The sequence below is a fragment of the Urocampus carinirostris genome, chromosome 4 (genome assembly GCF_059441175.1).
Source record: "Urocampus carinirostris isolate Australia breed hairy pipefish chromosome 4, RoL_Ucar_1.0, whole genome shotgun sequence".
Taxonomy (NCBI): Eukaryota; Metazoa; Chordata; class Actinopteri; order Syngnathiformes; family Syngnathidae; genus Urocampus; species Urocampus carinirostris.
Window position 1 is genome coordinate 46,546,422 of NC_142352.1, and position 16,634 is coordinate 46,563,055.

Genomic DNA, 16,634 nt, shown 5'->3' on the forward strand with positions numbered 1-16,634 from the left:
GATTACATTTGTCTATACAGTACAGTATGATTTTTATATAGTTCATTCCATACCAATGAATGGTTTTGACGTCCCAAAAACATTATAAATTCAGCGCCATTGGTGGCTTTAAACATTAAACTTCCATTTTCCATTAAGTAGGCTGGAAAAGAGTTAACTCGGCTAGCAGTAAATTAGTTAATTGTTGATCAGCAAAAACAGGAATGTACTACATTTATTTTTGTGTGTCAAATTGTGTCATTTGCCAGTTGAAACAGACATTGACAGTCACAGGAAAGTTACTATATTTACAGTTATATACATCAATACTTAGTGTCGTCTTCTTGTGGTCTGGTCATTATCGTCCCACCCCCAATACTGACACTTTTAAGTTATTGTTACTTTAAAGCTGGATAACACCTATCGTCTACATGTCAATCCTCCACAAAAACTGTGTCTAGCCTATCAATTGGAAGCAATCCTATCAATATCATTAGAGTTATCGCCCCTGGTTGTAATCTGGGCACATGGCAATCTGACATTCGTCCTAGTGAATGCCAGCAAGCGCTGTGATCACCAGGACGTCTGCCATCAGTGACCGCCAGACAACCGGGGGCCACTCGCAGACCACTAGTGCCGCCCAGCCCGTCTCCCCCCTCCAATCATCTCGGCCATCTAATGGATTTATTACCTGCTGTAAAACCCTTTGAATGAGCTCTCGAGGGAACGTTTGCTTTGATAAAAAGCTCATCCAGTGGCAGCATGTGCTCTGGGGCTGTTTACACTTAGAATGTCGATATCTCTGTGGGACTTTGGGATGTAAATTCACTGGAGTATCACGACAATGTTTTTTTTTTTAATGACTTTGCCAAAAAAAAAAAAAATTCAAAAAGTGTCAAATAATTTTAATTTAAATCAGGGGTTTGGGAACCTTTTTCTCACAGATAAAATTCTATTCAAAACTTGGGTTACAACTAACAAGTGCAGAGTGATATCTAGTGCGCACAAAGACAATGTGAAGCCAATAGAATGGACGGTCCGGTCCAATAAAGGGCACAGTTTCCACTACAGTTTAGTCACACTAGCAGAACTCATTCCGGCTGTACGTCGCTAAGGATTCTTTATATGGAAGCTCATTGAACAAATTAAGTTCACTGTTGAGAAACTGTATGGTGTACAGTAAACCCACAGAAGAAAAAAATTAACACCCAGAAACATCGGCCAAACACACAGAAAATTTTATTGGATGAGCGATAGGGGTGGGCGGAATTATGCCCATAGTGCACTTCTTTCTACCCAGCGCATTATGCACCTAAGGTAAACACATCAATATCCTTGTTTGCTGTATTTTCCGACGTTTTTACAAAAGAACTCTGCTTGCACTTTGCCTCAACGATCGTAATTGCAAAAGCGAGACCTTTGAAGTGGTTGATATGGTATACAGGTTCTGGCAGTTTTCTTATTTCATAAATTTTATCAAATCATCTTACGTCACACGGTGAAATTAAATTCGCTTAAAATTTCATTTTTTTTGCTGGAGAGCATGTTTGGCGCTGTGGCTAGAATATGTCTGAAACATATTGTATGGCTCTCTCCCCCAAAAAACAAAATATTTTGTTATTATGGCTCTTTGGGTCAAAAAGGGTCCTGACGCCTTATTTAAACTTTTCTCTGCTTCATTTCCGACTAAAATGATTCTCAGTAGTCACTGTTATCCATCCCTTATCTGCACCCCTATCCTCAGTAGGGTCGCGGGGGTGCTGGAGCCCATTCCAGCTATCTTCGGGCAGTGGGCAGGGGGTACCCTGAACAGGTTGCTATCCAAGTCCCAGGGCACACAGAGACGGACAACTCTTTTGCTCATACACGCTTAAGGATGATTTAGACTGGTCAATTAACCTGAACTGCATGTTTTTGGAATGTGGGAAGAAACCGGAGCGCCCCGAGGACACCCACGCAAGCACAGGGAGAACATGCAAACTCCACACTTGAAGGTTTGGTCTCATGACCTCAGAACTGTGCTGCACACGCGCTAACCACTGCGCTGCCGTGCTGCCGTCACTTTCATCTAGTTTGGAATAGTCAAGAATTAGTCAAGTCACATTTATTTGTATAGCCTATAATCCCAGAGAGTTCCACAGGGCTGCCTAGGCTACATTTTTGGTAGACAAAACGGCCCCTGATCTGAAATCTACATGAGTACAAGGAAAAGAAACCCCTGAGGAAAATTAGTAAAACCTTTAGTTCATTTTGCTTCCAATTAAATTGGGTCACCACACAAGTAAAATGTAATAAATTACAAACGGTATTATGGTGTTCATAATCAACCAGTAAATACAAAATGCATGAATATATCTATGGACTGGGTTGACACAAAATGTCAGCATTCTTCTAGTTTGATACTCACACAAACCATTGATTGTGACTAATAAAGTTGCGTACCTATGAACCCAAACACTCAATTTCCATTAATGAGTTGTACTGAAAATGTTTGTCCACTTGTGCTCATGACAATTGTCCCTGGTAATTATTATAACACGGTTAAAAGCGTCAAAAAACCTCCGCAACTTTGGTAATCGTTATTGCTTGCATTTATTTTTTGTTATTTAGTGTTAGCATTAAGCTAAGAAGATCTCAGGGCTAAATTGTATGTTTTTTAATTCAACAGAATTTAATATTTTGAAACATTAAAAAGTTATTTGCTTTGTAAAACTGTTAGCAATTGAGAGTATTTTGCCACAATACTTTGCCTGTTTATCAAGATTTGCTCTCAAGTCAAAGCAAAAAATGGTCATATTGACTTGTATGTCAACACATAATTTATGTGCAGTGCACTAAGGTGTGAAGTGGTTATTCCCCTTTAATACTTACCATTTATTACTAAGTAACTAGTAAGTGATTTTAAACTCACACTCTTGTGGTCATTGCCTGTTATTGTCTGACATTTCCATTACAATACGATATTTATTAGAATTAAACAACAAATACATAAGGACAAAGTGAATCTTGCGGAATGATGAGGATGAGAAAAAACAAAACCAGCCAACAAAAGTCAAAAGACAGATGGTTTCATTGTGCCTCTTTGATACAAATTTCAGAGTTGACTTTGGACTGTTCTTTCATGACTCCTCATCACATCCTAAATATGTTGATCTAAGCTTCCACATAATCATCTGTGGTTGCTAATGATGGCTTCATTTTATAGAGGGGGAACGAAAACTACAAAAGTTTGTGCCCTTCTACTGCAGAATGTTTGTGCCTTGGCTCCATCTGCTAGCATTTTGATGGAGCTATGCTCTGGCGGCCTGCTCAGAGTGGCCTCGCTTTTGTCACAAATGCGTGCGGTGCTCTCAGGAAAACGAGGGGCTCTGTTCAAGGATCAATCAGATTTGGGTTTTGCGGTCAAATCTTTAGCCAAATGTGTCTTTTGTTGTCATTAAACAAATGTGTTCTTCGAACTGAGCTTTTATTCTCTGTATTTTTGATTCGATTTACAAAAAGGATTTCTTCTCTGTTCTCTTCACAGATGACCACTGCTTGGAGCTTAGCTTGGCTCATCACCACCAGCAAAATACAAGCAGGCTTTTAATCCAGGAAAGATTCCTTGTCTTTGTGCAAAGAGTGTGCTCGCCGTGTGCGGGGAGGACCTGTGGGAATACAAGGATCAAGTCAAGGGCACACTCACTACCTCGCCATACCCCCATTCCCCTCCTTTCTGGAGATGCCGGCGAGGATAGAAAGCTGAGCCCCGGAGTCTGCCAGAGCCTCATGAATCCTGAGGAGAGTTCAAACAAACACTGATCGTCCGTGTTTGTTGGTGTGAGTGTTGGATGACCATGAGGACGACATCAGCGAGCACGCTCTGCCTCACGCTGGCTGCCTTCCTGTTGGCTCTCAATGTCCAATCAGCAGCCGCCATTGAAGATGATGTGACGCCGCGGATCACTTTTCCTTACAGTGAGTAGAAAGAGCTGATGTGTCTCACGGATAATCATCGTTGAAATCATTGGAGAGGTTTTTTCCCTGTGGTTATGATTTTTAAAACTTTTTATCTATTCTTGTGCCATCGTTCCACCCACCTAACAATTTCTCCATCTGTCCACCGACAGTCTACAGTTAAATCCACCCATCATTTCAGCTATTTATCCACATTTCCACCGATTCCAACACACCAACCGATGCAAACGTAATTTTAAATCTGTTCTTCCAACTGCCAACCATTCATCTATCCTTCAATTACATCAGTCTGTTCATCCACATTTCCAAATCTATCCGTCCGTTTGTCAGACAACCCATCCATCCATCCGTGCATTCCATAGAATACACAATGAACAACTTTTATCATATAAATATCAACATCTAAGACCAATTAACAGTGCATTTCCATCCAGCATATGTTTACAGCGCTACACAAATTTACATAGGGGTGTCAAAGTCAAATGGGCCGAGAGCCGGAAAAAAAATAGGGCTACAAGCCGAGGGCCAGACTGATCAAAATGTTAAACATTTTTAAAAGGACGCATTTAGTCTAGTGCACACAATTGAACCTACTGAAAATCTGACAAATAAATTGTAATAAGATTAAAAAACAAAATTTTCTATCGGCTCTGTCAATAATCCCTAATTATCAACTGGCACAAAAAGACAAATTCCTGTTATTGTAAAAAAAAAAAAAAAAAAACATTAACATTAAACTAGACACTTCCCGCGGCAATTGTAAGAGTTGTGATTGATCTGGCAGATGTTGGCAGAGAACCGGTAGCGTTGAGTTGTTAGCATTATGAGTTAGCATAAAGTTTTTAACTCAGAGAGATGTATTTGTAATTTTTAACTTGTTTCTGTGGGGGGACTCCGTCCCCCAAAAACCCCCTCCCCCCCGGTACTGGCAAGTTTATTTCAGATGGGCCCATAATAGTTAGCAACAAGGATATGCCTTGTGGAGGTCTAAAGATCACATTCAAGGTCACAACATAGTAATAATACTGTTATTACACTTTAAAAACTTTTAAAATATACATGTTCAAATAGAATGGGCCGTTCGATTTGAATTGGTCCACCCGGAATCCATTGAGCCTATTCATTTTGCTGATTTGTTAGCAGGTTGCCATTAGCAAAAACTTTTAGCATTAAGCAGTTAGCATTTACCCATTAGCATCACTTTTAAGCCTCTAGCCATTAGCATAACTCATCAACATGTACTCATTAGCATAGTTTGAAAATATGAAGTTGTTAAAATAAAGCCATCACCGAAATTTTTTAGCAGTTAGCATTTAGCCGTTAGCATCACATTTTAGCATGTATCCATTAGCAACTCATCAACATGAGACCATTAGCATAATTTGTAAATATAAAGTTGTTAAAATATTGCCATTACCAAAAATGTTTTGCATGAGGAAGTTAGCATTTAGCCGATAGCATCACTTTTTAGCATCTACCCATTAGCATAACTCATTAACATTAGCCCATTAGCATAATTTGTAAATATGAAGTCGTTAAAATATAGCCATTACCAAAAAATTTTAACATGAAGGAGTTAGCATTTAGCGGATAGCATCACTTTTTAGCATATATCTGTTAGCATAACTCATCAACATGTACCCATTATCATAAATTGTAAATATGAAGTCGTTAAAATATAGCCATTACCAAAAAATTTTAGCATAAAGAAGTTAGCATTTAGCCGTTAGCATCACTTTTTAGTATGTATCCATTAGCATAATTCATTAACATGACCATTAGCATAATTTGTAAATATAAAGTCGTTAAAATATTGCCATTACCAAAAATGTTTTGCATGAGGAAGTTAGCATTTAGCCGATAGCATCACTTTTTAGCATCTACCCATTAGCATAACTCATTAACATTAGCCCATTAGCATAATTTGTAAATATGAAGTCGTTAAAATATAGCCATTACCAAAAAATTTTAACATGAAGGAGTTAGCATTTAGCGGATAGCATCACTTTTTAGCATATATCTGTTAGCATAACTCATCAACATGTACCCATTATCATAAATTGTAAATATGAAGTCGTTAAAATATAGCCATTACCAAAAAATTTTAGCATAAAGAAGTTAGCATTTAGCCGTTAGCATCACTTTTTAGTATGTATCCATTAGCATAATTCATTAACATGACCATTAGCATAATTTGTAAATATGAAGTTGTTACAATATAGGCATTCCCAAAATTTTTTGGGCATGAAGAAGTTAGCATTGCCCACAGTGTTTACAGCTAGCTTGCGCTAATACTTGGGCTGGCTGCGCCAGCCTAACTCGTCACCAATAGTTTCTAGAGCTAGCGTGAGTAAGCATAGCTTCAACCTCTCATCGTTACGCCAGCCCAACATCTTGCTAGCGGCGCACATAGCTGTTAGCATCCTCTCGCTAGCATCCAGTCTTTGAAATTCACCATTTAACCATGGTTAAAGGTAATGTGGGTTGGGACCCCTCAAGCCACCCTTGACAGTCCCTGCTTAGTCCATACTAACCTCTGAAAAAGCCCTCGTTTCCATGACTACCCATAGAAATGAATGGGCCCATGTATTCCGGATGGGAGATTCTCAAAACCCATTATTCCGGATGGGGACTTTATTTGGTCTCTTATCGAAAGTCTGTATTGTCGCAGGAGAGTCCTGATTCGGCCGGAACTTTTGGTATATGAATCGTTGGGCTACTCTAAAAGCTCTGGGAGGAGAGGCCCGTCAAAATTCGGCTGAAGAAGATAGATATAACTAGACAATTCCCGCGGCAATTGTAAGAGTTGTAATTGATCTGGAAGATGATCCCGGTATGTATATATAAACCCGGTTGTTAGCATTATGAGTTAGCATGAAGTTTTTAGCTCAGAAAGATGTTTCTGTCATTTTTTACTTTGTTCTGTGGGGGGACTCCACACCCCCACGGTACTGGCAAGTTCATTTGAGATGGGCCCACAACCAATAGCAACAAGGATATGCCTTGTGGAGGTCACTTTTTAGCACGTATCCGTTAGCACAACTCATTAACATGAAGCCATTAGCATAAATGGTAAATATGAAGTCGTTACAATATTGCCATTCCCAAAATTTTTGGGCATGAAGAAGTTAGCATTGCCCACAGTGTTTACAGATAGCTTGCGCTAATACTTGGGCTGGCTGTGCCAGCCCTGCCCATTGTGGACAGTGTTTACAGCTAGCTTGCGCTAATACTTGGGCTGGCTGTGCCAGCCCAACCCATTGCGGCCAGTGTTCACAGCTAGCTTGCGCTAATACTTTGGCTGGCTGTGCCAGCCCAACTTGTCACCATCAGTTTTTATAGCTAGCATAAGTAAGCATCGCATCAACCTCTTATCGCTAATACTTGGGCTGGCTGCGCCAGCCCAACCCATTGTCGACAGTGTTGACAGCTAGCTTGCGCTAATACTCGGGCTGGCTGCGTCAGCCCAACTCGTCACCAACGGTTTTTACAGCTAGCATGAGTAAGAATAGCATCTTGGGCCAGCCCAAGACTTTGCCAGCGGCGCGCATAGCTGTAATGTGGGTTGGGCTCCCTCAAGCCACCCTGGACAGTCCCTGCTTACAATAACTACCCTCTGGAAAAGCCCACATTACCATGACTACCAATAGAAATGAATGGGCCCATGTATTCCGGATGGGAGATTCTCAAAACCCATCATTCCGGATGGGGACTTTTTTGGTCTCCGGGGCCCCTTATTATTCGGGCACCATAAGTGGCCTCTAGTTTCTATTTTCACGAATGTGGGATGGATTGACTTAAAAATAATGATGGCAATTTATTATCATTAAACTCAACTGAAATGTTTTTTTTTTAAATATAATATAGTAAAAAAAAAAAACACGATTCCCTGGTGTATGACACTCTTAACGTATTGAGATAATCTCAGGGGCTGTAGTATACCTCGACTTTGATACATGTGCACTGCAGAGACATTGACAGACAAGTACTAATAGGTATTCTTTTTGGACCAATACCAGGTCCCACTTCAATGTATGTACAGGTATTGCCACTCTTGACTAAGACCAATATCAGTATTTTAACCTGCCCCTAAAAAAGTACTCTACAATTCTGCCAAATTATTTTTGCACTAAGAGGGGAGTTTAGCCTGTTGTCTCTTACATTAAATTTGGATCAGGAGCTTGCAAATATTTCTTAAAGTCCTGAAGTCATGCCAAGATACTCTTATTCATCTAAGTTCATCTATAAGCCACTTAACTTCTTTGTCAGACACCTAAATGGATTACAAGTCGTTTTACAGAAACAATTCAAATATGTGAATACGAAAGCATGTACAACGCCATGTGAAACATGTCTGCCCTGTGAATCCTTTGCCTTGGTCACAATTGTCTGCATGGAAAATACTTGAACTTTACTTCCATGAAAGGAAACAGTTTTGTTCCTCCTCCATTCACCAGCATTCTCCACGCCTCTTTTCTAATGAGCGGGCTAATCTCTCATGTGCGCCGAGTGGAGCTCTTTTGTGCGGCGTTTGCGGCTAAAGTGCTTGTCTGTTATTCATTAGGGTCCACAATGGATCATGGGAGCAAAGTTGGGCATGCGGCGTGTTTCCCATCATCGCAAACCTCTTTTCAGCCCAAAGACGTTTATTTATTTCTCTGTATGTATCAACAAAGAATCGTACAAAGGTTCGAACCTGAGATGATTCGAGCTGGTTGTTTTTCACCACTGCCGTGTTATAAAAACCTGACTAATGTTTGCATATTTTAGCACTGGGTACAATTTCATGTGGACTTTTCACTGTCTTTGCACAAGCGTCTCTTCCCTGCTGCTCAGCCAACTCTTGATTTACGTAGGCTGAACAAGAAAAGTTCAACCTGTTATCTTTGAAAACAAATATGCTAACATGCTTGAAGGGTTCCATTGTAAGTGAAGTGTGCAGAATCTGAAATAATACATAGGAGAGCGTATTTGTTTCAAAACACTCCTGACTCTTTTTATAAAATGTTATCATGTTGGGTTTGAAACATATAATAGTATGTAGATTATTTATCTTTAGCCATTAAAAGCATAATGGCCTGGCGAGCTTATGTGGGCCGTGGTTGGTTAAAAAAGCGCCAGGGAGCCACTTTGGAGTTTCAAAGAGCTACATAGTCACATGCACCTCCAGATCCGATTGTACATGATGTAGCAACCGGGGGAATCAAAGACAGGTTTTACACTCTGAAACACACAACCAAGGGACAGTTTTCCAGATTTGAACAAATTGACCACTAAAAACGGTTCGGAAAAGTAGGGGATGGTGTCGGAAAAAAAGGTTCTCCAATCGGAGGTAGGCTTCCTGTCGTGGGTGACAGAGAGTGCATACACATAAAATCAAATCAGGACTCCCTTCCAGTGCTCCCCGAGAAGGCTCCATCCAGTCCTGACTTCTCTTCACTCCAAACAAAACGGAATTCCTATTCTTTTTTTTCTCAAAAAAGATTCAGCCACTGTCCCGTTACCCCAGAGTTTACTGTACTGGTGCTTTCCCTTCCTCAGCTACCAGTGCAGCTGTCTTTAAATACAGCTCCTTGGGTAATTAGAAAATTGCCCTCAGATGTGACCACTCTCAGGAGCCAATGGCGTGCACTGGGAGGTAATAGTGTCAGCCCACCCACTACAGCCTTTAGACAGATCAGTTGTTCAGGTCCCTTTGCCGAAAAACAGTCCTAAAGCATGATGTTTCCACCTGCACGCTTCACAGTGGGTATGGTGTTCTTTTGTTGTGATTCAGTATTCTTTCTCCTCCAAAAAAAGAACTGTGTTTATACCAAAAAGTTCTATTTTGATTTCATCTGACCATAAAACATTCTTCCAGTACTCTTCTTGATCATCCAATGCTTTCTAGCGAACCACAGACTGCCCTAGACGTGTACTGGCTTGAGACGGAGCACAAGTCTGGCAGCGCAGGATTTGAGTCCGTGTCGGCGCATTGTGTTACTCATAGCAGCAGCCTTTGTCACTGTGTTCCCAGCTCTCCGTAGATCATTCACTAGGTCCCCATGTGGTTCCTGGATTTTTGCCCACAGTTCTTTTTCTTATTTTGACGGCACAGAGTGAGATATTGCATGGAGCCCCAGATTGAGGGAGATTATCGGAGGTCTTATATATCTTACATTTTCTAATAATTGCTCCCACCGTTGATTTGTTACACTTAGCATTTTACCCATTGCAGATTCAGTCTTCCAAGTCTGGTGTATGTCTAAAAATTTGTCTCTGGTATTTTTCGACAGCTTTTTGGTCTTGGCCATAGTGGAGTGTGGAGTGTGACAGACTACGTATGTGGACAGGTGTCTTTTATACCGGTAATAAGCTAAAACTTGTACCAATAATATAGGTAACGAGTGGAGGAACCTCGTTAGATCTCCTTAGAATAAGTGAGACCTTTTAGACGGCCTCAAATCTTGCTTGTTTTTAGGTGACCAAATACTTATTTTCCACTCTGATTTGTAAATAAATTCTTTAAAAATGACTGTATTGTATCACAAAAATGATGGCATTTTATCTGAGTGTATGAACTTTGTTTAATGGTGTGTACTATAAATATTCTGTGGTTATCCACAACAATGACACGGTCATTCTCTCAGTGAGTGAAGCAACATTTGGCTAAAGCATTCCCACAGACCCGCTTATTCGTATTTGGCCCTTTCAAGCATCTCTAGCTTGTGTCCTTTATCTGATGTTTGCTTTACATTGTTGGTCTATTGTGCGCCGGCTCTCATGCATGCTAATCTAACGACCTTGGCACCAGGCAGATGCCAGTGCAGGCTGGCTGCCTGTGTTTTCAGGCATCCGGCCCAAATATTCGTCTGCCCTCCTAAAACTTGACGCTGATCCTGATCAACTAATAGCAGATTTGATGCTCACAAATTGTTCATGTCCAGAGGCACCAATCAATACCACAACAGACACGTAATTACGGCAAGTCGGGTTGGACATTTTTATGACAGGGTCTGCCTTTTCTGCACGCTGTAGGGAATTTGGAGAAATGTTTCACTGTCACCAATTTTAACAAGTTGATTGGAGCGGAATAAAGAGCAGTAAGGAATGACCTCTTAAAGGTACATTGAGTAATATTTGACCACTAGATGGCACTCTATCGTCTAATGCGAACGGAAATCAGTTCCAAATGTGTTTAGCAGCACAATGCCAGACAAGCATGGCGGTGACTACTTGGTATAGATTCCGTTTGGTATAATAGGTGATGTATTTTTCCCTATTAAATGTTTTTTTTAACTGAAAAAACATTTTTGTACCACTACGAGGCATTTAATATTATACACTGCCCCTTTGAAAAATGGCATGAAAGATACAATGTTTTTAAAGAAAAGTAATCACTCCAAATTATTTGATGATGATGATGGCCTTTTGAAAATAATGGTAGACGACTACCAGAACCATGTCCACACGTGGGATTTTTTTATGATATGAATGATAGAAAAACATTATTCACTAAATTATTTAGTATTAATTAATTTAATATTTTTTCAAGAATTCCTGAAAACACATAACATATATATGTTTTTATACAAACTGTATTTTTTTGTTGTGATCTTCTGTATTGAACTCAATTATTACCCATCACCTATACAGCCCTTTCCGTATTTGTAAACAAGTGTGACGTAGGCAAGCTGCGTGTGCATTGTCGAAGCACAACGGCAGAATTCATGTCCGTTTATTGCAGCCTATTAACACTAAAAGTTTGTAGATCATAGATAGGAACAGCTCAAAATAGCACAAAGTAGGTACTAACAGCAAGGTAGCAACTTTATTTTAGTCATCAAAGTCAACAACAAAAATTATTTTGATTGGCACTGTATTTTTCCCTTTGAAGGCACTGGAAACAGTGAAAAACTGTCCTTAAAAGGTGCTTGAATTTGGCCAAGAAAAATAAATACGAACCCTGTAATTGGAATATACCAATGAAACATGTAGATTTTAAACAGACAACCATGTACTATTTCTTCACATTTTGCAGGTTTAAGGATTTGGGCTTACCTCTGAAGTTTTTTTTATTTCTCTGTCAGTCTAAACGTAAGGAAACACCCACTTCTCCTGGAAGTGGACCCCTGCCCGCTACTGAGGGCGACACTCACAACCGATTCAACAATGCGGGAGCCGGCAGAGACCTAATTGTGGCACAGTTTCACTGGCCTCATCCCCCTTTTGCACGCTCCACAGAGTGCATAGAAAAGTTGCGTCCTGACACGTTTCAACAGCTTGATTGGCGCAGAAAAGCAAGTGGTGAGAAACGACCTTGTACTTTGTAATTAAGGTGGACAGGCCGGAATGCCGGGGTCATGACACTCATTAGTTGAGATTGCCGCCTATTACTTCAACTGATATTTGGTAGCAGGGGATGAGGCAAACCTGTAATCGGTGGCTTTTCTTGATGAGATTTGTATTTTATGACAAGACAAACAGTGTTTCATTTTTCTCTCAAGGGATGCTGCGCTTAGAGGGCAATTAGCCCCGAGCGTGCGCATACGCTGTCCAATTTGCACATGACCATGAATCAAAAGTGACAAGTTTAATTTGCGGTGTCTAAAGTCGATTACGTGGCTTCGCGTCTAGCTAACATTGACGTTTAGACTGTCAAAGCAGTTTAGACCGTCCAATGAGACATAACACTTTGGTTCATGTCTCTTCAACACAACTCATTTGAGTTTCTAGGGATCATCACACAACTTGAAATCATTTGTGTGTGGACCAAGACTGCAAAATAATTTAGAAAAAAAATTGCGATTTATTTCAGACCTGTATTGCAATTTCGATGCAATTTTCGATTTTAAAATAAAGTGCATTTTTAGTCACATGCAAACTTACCTAAAGAAGACGTAATTACCTACTGAGAGCATACAACTGTAACAAAATAACAACTATAAATCTACAAATGAAAACAAAATTGCAGTTCCTTAAATGGACTTTATTGTCATTATACAAAAGTACAAGTAGGTAGAGTCAGATCAGTGCGCTTCTCCTGCTACGGGTATTCATGGAAACCAGTGCTATCTGTTCCATGTGGGGAAGCAAACCCCAACCCCGAAAAAACGGTCTGGAGAGGGATAAGTAGCGCCAGGCTGTTCTTGCCCTGGGTGTTGTGAGGGTTATGATGTAGCTTAGCTGTAGGCTGGACCTGCAACCTTCTTCCCCGACACCGCCTCAATCGATTTCCGGACGCAATAAGTTGCAGAGGACCCGTTTATAATCACCATTTCCCTGCGCTCTTCTTTCTTCAATTAATTAATTTATTTTTGATGTTGTTATCCTACTAGCCATTGCGCAGCTGTTTTTTTTGGTGGCCAATTGTGTAAAACGCCGGCTGTTTAACTGACAGCACACACCTGTCGGACACACACTGCTTGTAAACTTTGCCTCGCCTTAATTGGCTAGTGTTGTTAAAATTAGCTTTTTAATTCTGGTTGGCCAAGCACTCCATCACTCACAAAAATGGAACTAAAAATCCTTGAAATAACCGCGGTGAGTTGCTATTACAGAATCGCACTACGTTACATTGCAATATCAATGCGATTTTGGTTAATCGTGCAGCCCCAGCGTGAACTGTGATGCTGCAATTCCTTGCAACAGACCAGATAGCATAAGTGCGTTCCCCAGTGTTCGTCAGCAGCCCAAGTCAGGACGGGAAATGATTGGATGAAGGAGTGCTTTGATCTTCTGATAAGGCAACAAAATTACATTGCAGTTCAATTTGGACTCTTAAAAAAAGGAAAATCACTCACTTTTATTATTGTTGGATTTTTTTTGTCTTTGTACTTTTTAACGCTACTATATATTAATTTTCTTGAAAAAAAAAATTTTCTTGTCTTTTTAGATAAATATAAAGCAGGGGTCAGAAACATTTTTGACTCAAAGAGCCACAAATGCCAAATATTAAGATTATTTTCAGTGATGCCACACCATCTAGTCTAGCCTATCTAGTCTAGACTGTTATATAAATCCTGATTTGCGTGCCTACATGTGAGTGTACGTGTGCTTGTGTATGTTCGAATGAGGCTTTTAAGCTGCAAAACAGATAAACGAATTTTGGGAACATTTACACAGTCCTACTTTAAGCCCATATGAAGAGTGTCTTTAGCTAGGTTTTGTGTCAAGGCACCCCTGATAATGACCAACAAAATCTATAAACATCTGGTTTTGTGTACTAGCGGTTCTGGATCTGCATACTGCTCTTTGGCACTTCCTAGTGGCTCCCTGGCATTTTTTTCAACAGACCACGACCCCAACAACCTTGTTTAAGACAAAATCAAACAAAGCTACTAAAGGTTATCTCCAGACAAGACGTCGGTGCATTTTATGTTACTGTGTTACGTTTGATGATTTCATAAAATATCGAAAATAATAATGACGTCAGAGCCTTTGTCATATCAACAAATATCTTAGTTAAATTTTGTCTCCTTCCCACAGTTGCTTATGATCGTTGAAATGTATTTTGAACGTTGTTTTGGTCACGAATAGTAGTTTCAAAACGTGGTGCGAGCAGAGTTCTTTTGTGAAAATAGCACAAATTACAGGAAACGAGAAGCATAGAGGGATGTATTTACCTTCAGCTATGTGACATAATCTCAGTTCTAACCTTAGGAATCGAGTGTTCACATCTTGTCTCCCATTACGTTTTATAGATGCTAATTTTCAACATCTTTGAAATCTCCTAACACCCGTCTTAGAAGTTCAGTAGCATGTAGTGGACAATCTGTAATTTTTATCAAAACTTGCGTTAAAAACTCACATTTGACCTTCGTCGAATGAGAATGACGCTTTTCACATTGCTTGTTATAATAATTTGATTACCTGATTTGATTCATTTGAAAAGTGTTTGAATGGTCAAGATAAGCTTGGTCTTTATCCATCTGTCAATTGTTTGAAAAACTTGTCGATTCTGAATTCATTATAATTGTGTATTTGACGATCGTAGAAAAAAAAGAAAATCTCAATCATCAAAATAAATGCTTAAAAAAATACCTAAGAACTGGTAAAAAGTGGATGTCACACTTGCACATGTTTTCTGATGCATCTCCTCAAAAAAAGCGAAAATATCATATAATATTATATATATATATATATATATATATATATTTCGTCAGCACACCTGCTGCTAGTAGTAGAAACTTTGTATTGCACTCCTGTTTTGTATCGGATGAACTTTTTCCCACAATGCTCCACTACAATGTTGTATATTGCGGCCCAGTGAGTAAAAATAGTGTGATGATGACATCAAATCTCGAATGCCTTTTCCCTTGACAACTACAACAATGGTGAACTTATGGTTAGGGCTCAGCGCTATCGCAGACACAATCAGGGTTCGATTCCTGTTGTATCCACTGCTAAGCAAATGAGGTCAGCAATATTTGTCGACTGATATATCATTGCTCAATTACGGTCATGTAATACTGTAAAACCTTGTGTAATGCGCACCCAAACTTTAAATTATCTTTGGGCAAAATAAATGTGTGAATACACGTATAAATACATTCCTACAGCCCAGTACTGGTTTGGTTGCAGACCAAAGCACTGTGTTAAATGATGATACTCCATTTACTGTTCACTTAATTATTGTATCGGGGCAAATATCTAATTCATCAAAATTAAGCTTCACAACATGGTGTTTATTTTATTTTTTTGTGGGTCAGGACCCATAAGTGGGTCGCGGACTGTTGCCCTTTCAAAATAATGCTAAGAAGAGGAAAAAAACTATCAGTCTATTTAATTCCTATGCCGATAATGTCCTCTTCAATCTTTCCTCCCTACTCAGTTAATCGGCCCGTTTAAGAGGGATCACATCTGATTTCATTGTGACTTTGTTGGTTTTATTTCCTTTTTGTACCCCAAAAAAATGGGTCCATGAAAGACCAAGGGATTTGTGACTGTTTTGTCAGAGTTGCTTGCTTTCCAAAAGCTGCGCAAGGTAAGTTTACCATCCACTGCTACAGTGTACTTTCTTTTTTCCTTACCGTTCAGATAGGCAATTTTGGCTTTTCCTCTCCGTTTTTTGCCCTGTGTCTTTTAGTTGTTATAATATTGTCCGGATAGCTACCCACCAGTGTTGGGTCTGCTGAAAGTTTCCAGTTTTGTTTGGTCTAGATTAGCCCAGTTTACAGTCTGCTAACATGCCGTGTCCATCTTTTTTTACCTGGCTTGGTTGATGTTGATTGCCGCATGCTTTTTTTGTTGTGGGTTCCCAGGTAGTCTTGCTCCTTAAGGCACGTTTTCATCCAGCCAGCTTCACGTTTTTCTGCCGACCCATCCCGATTAGCCCTTGTTAGCAGAAAGATAGCCTGCCTTGTCCATTATCTATATTGCTGGCTTGATTAGCCCCCGTTAGCTCTGTGTGTGTTCATTTTGCATGTTGGCCCCATTTTTCCTCCTGCTAAACACCTAGGCAGTCTCCACAAAAACGACCAAAACTTGGCTTAAAACACTCTAAATCAATTCAGTTAATTAAAACGTAACCATTATGGTGAATCGCCTTGCAAGGGTTCTGGTGTACTCTGATGACAGCTCAATAATTCAAAGACAAGACAGGCTGTCTTCAAAATGCACAGGGCAGCTTTCAAATGAAAACAAACTAAAGGGTAAACTTGAAAATACAGATATGCCAGTGAAATATATGGAAATATTATGCAGAAAACACTATTTTC

The 16,634-nt window shown here is 39.8% G+C and overlaps 1 protein-coding gene and 1 long non-coding RNA gene across 5 annotated transcripts in view; one reads left to right on the plus strand and one right to left on the minus strand.

The window, feature by feature from the left end:
* Positions 1-16,634, minus strand: part of LOC148368018 (uncharacterized) — a 532,004-nt gene that overhangs the window by 53,237 nt on the left and 462,133 nt on the right. The window lies entirely within an intron of this gene.
* The window catches only part of LOC148368019 (semaphorin-4B-like), a 104,611-nt gene that overhangs the window by 27,520 nt on the left and 60,457 nt on the right, over positions 1-16,634 (plus strand). For all 3 annotated transcript variants that reach the window (XM_088334731.1, XM_088334730.1, XM_088334732.1), the window contains exon 2: positions 3,506-3,936. In XM_088334731.1, coding sequence (XP_088190857.1) covers positions 3,810-3,936 — 127 coding nt within the window. In that variant the 5' untranslated portion in view covers positions 3,506-3,809. The remainder of the gene's footprint in view (positions 1-3,505; positions 3,937-16,634) is intronic.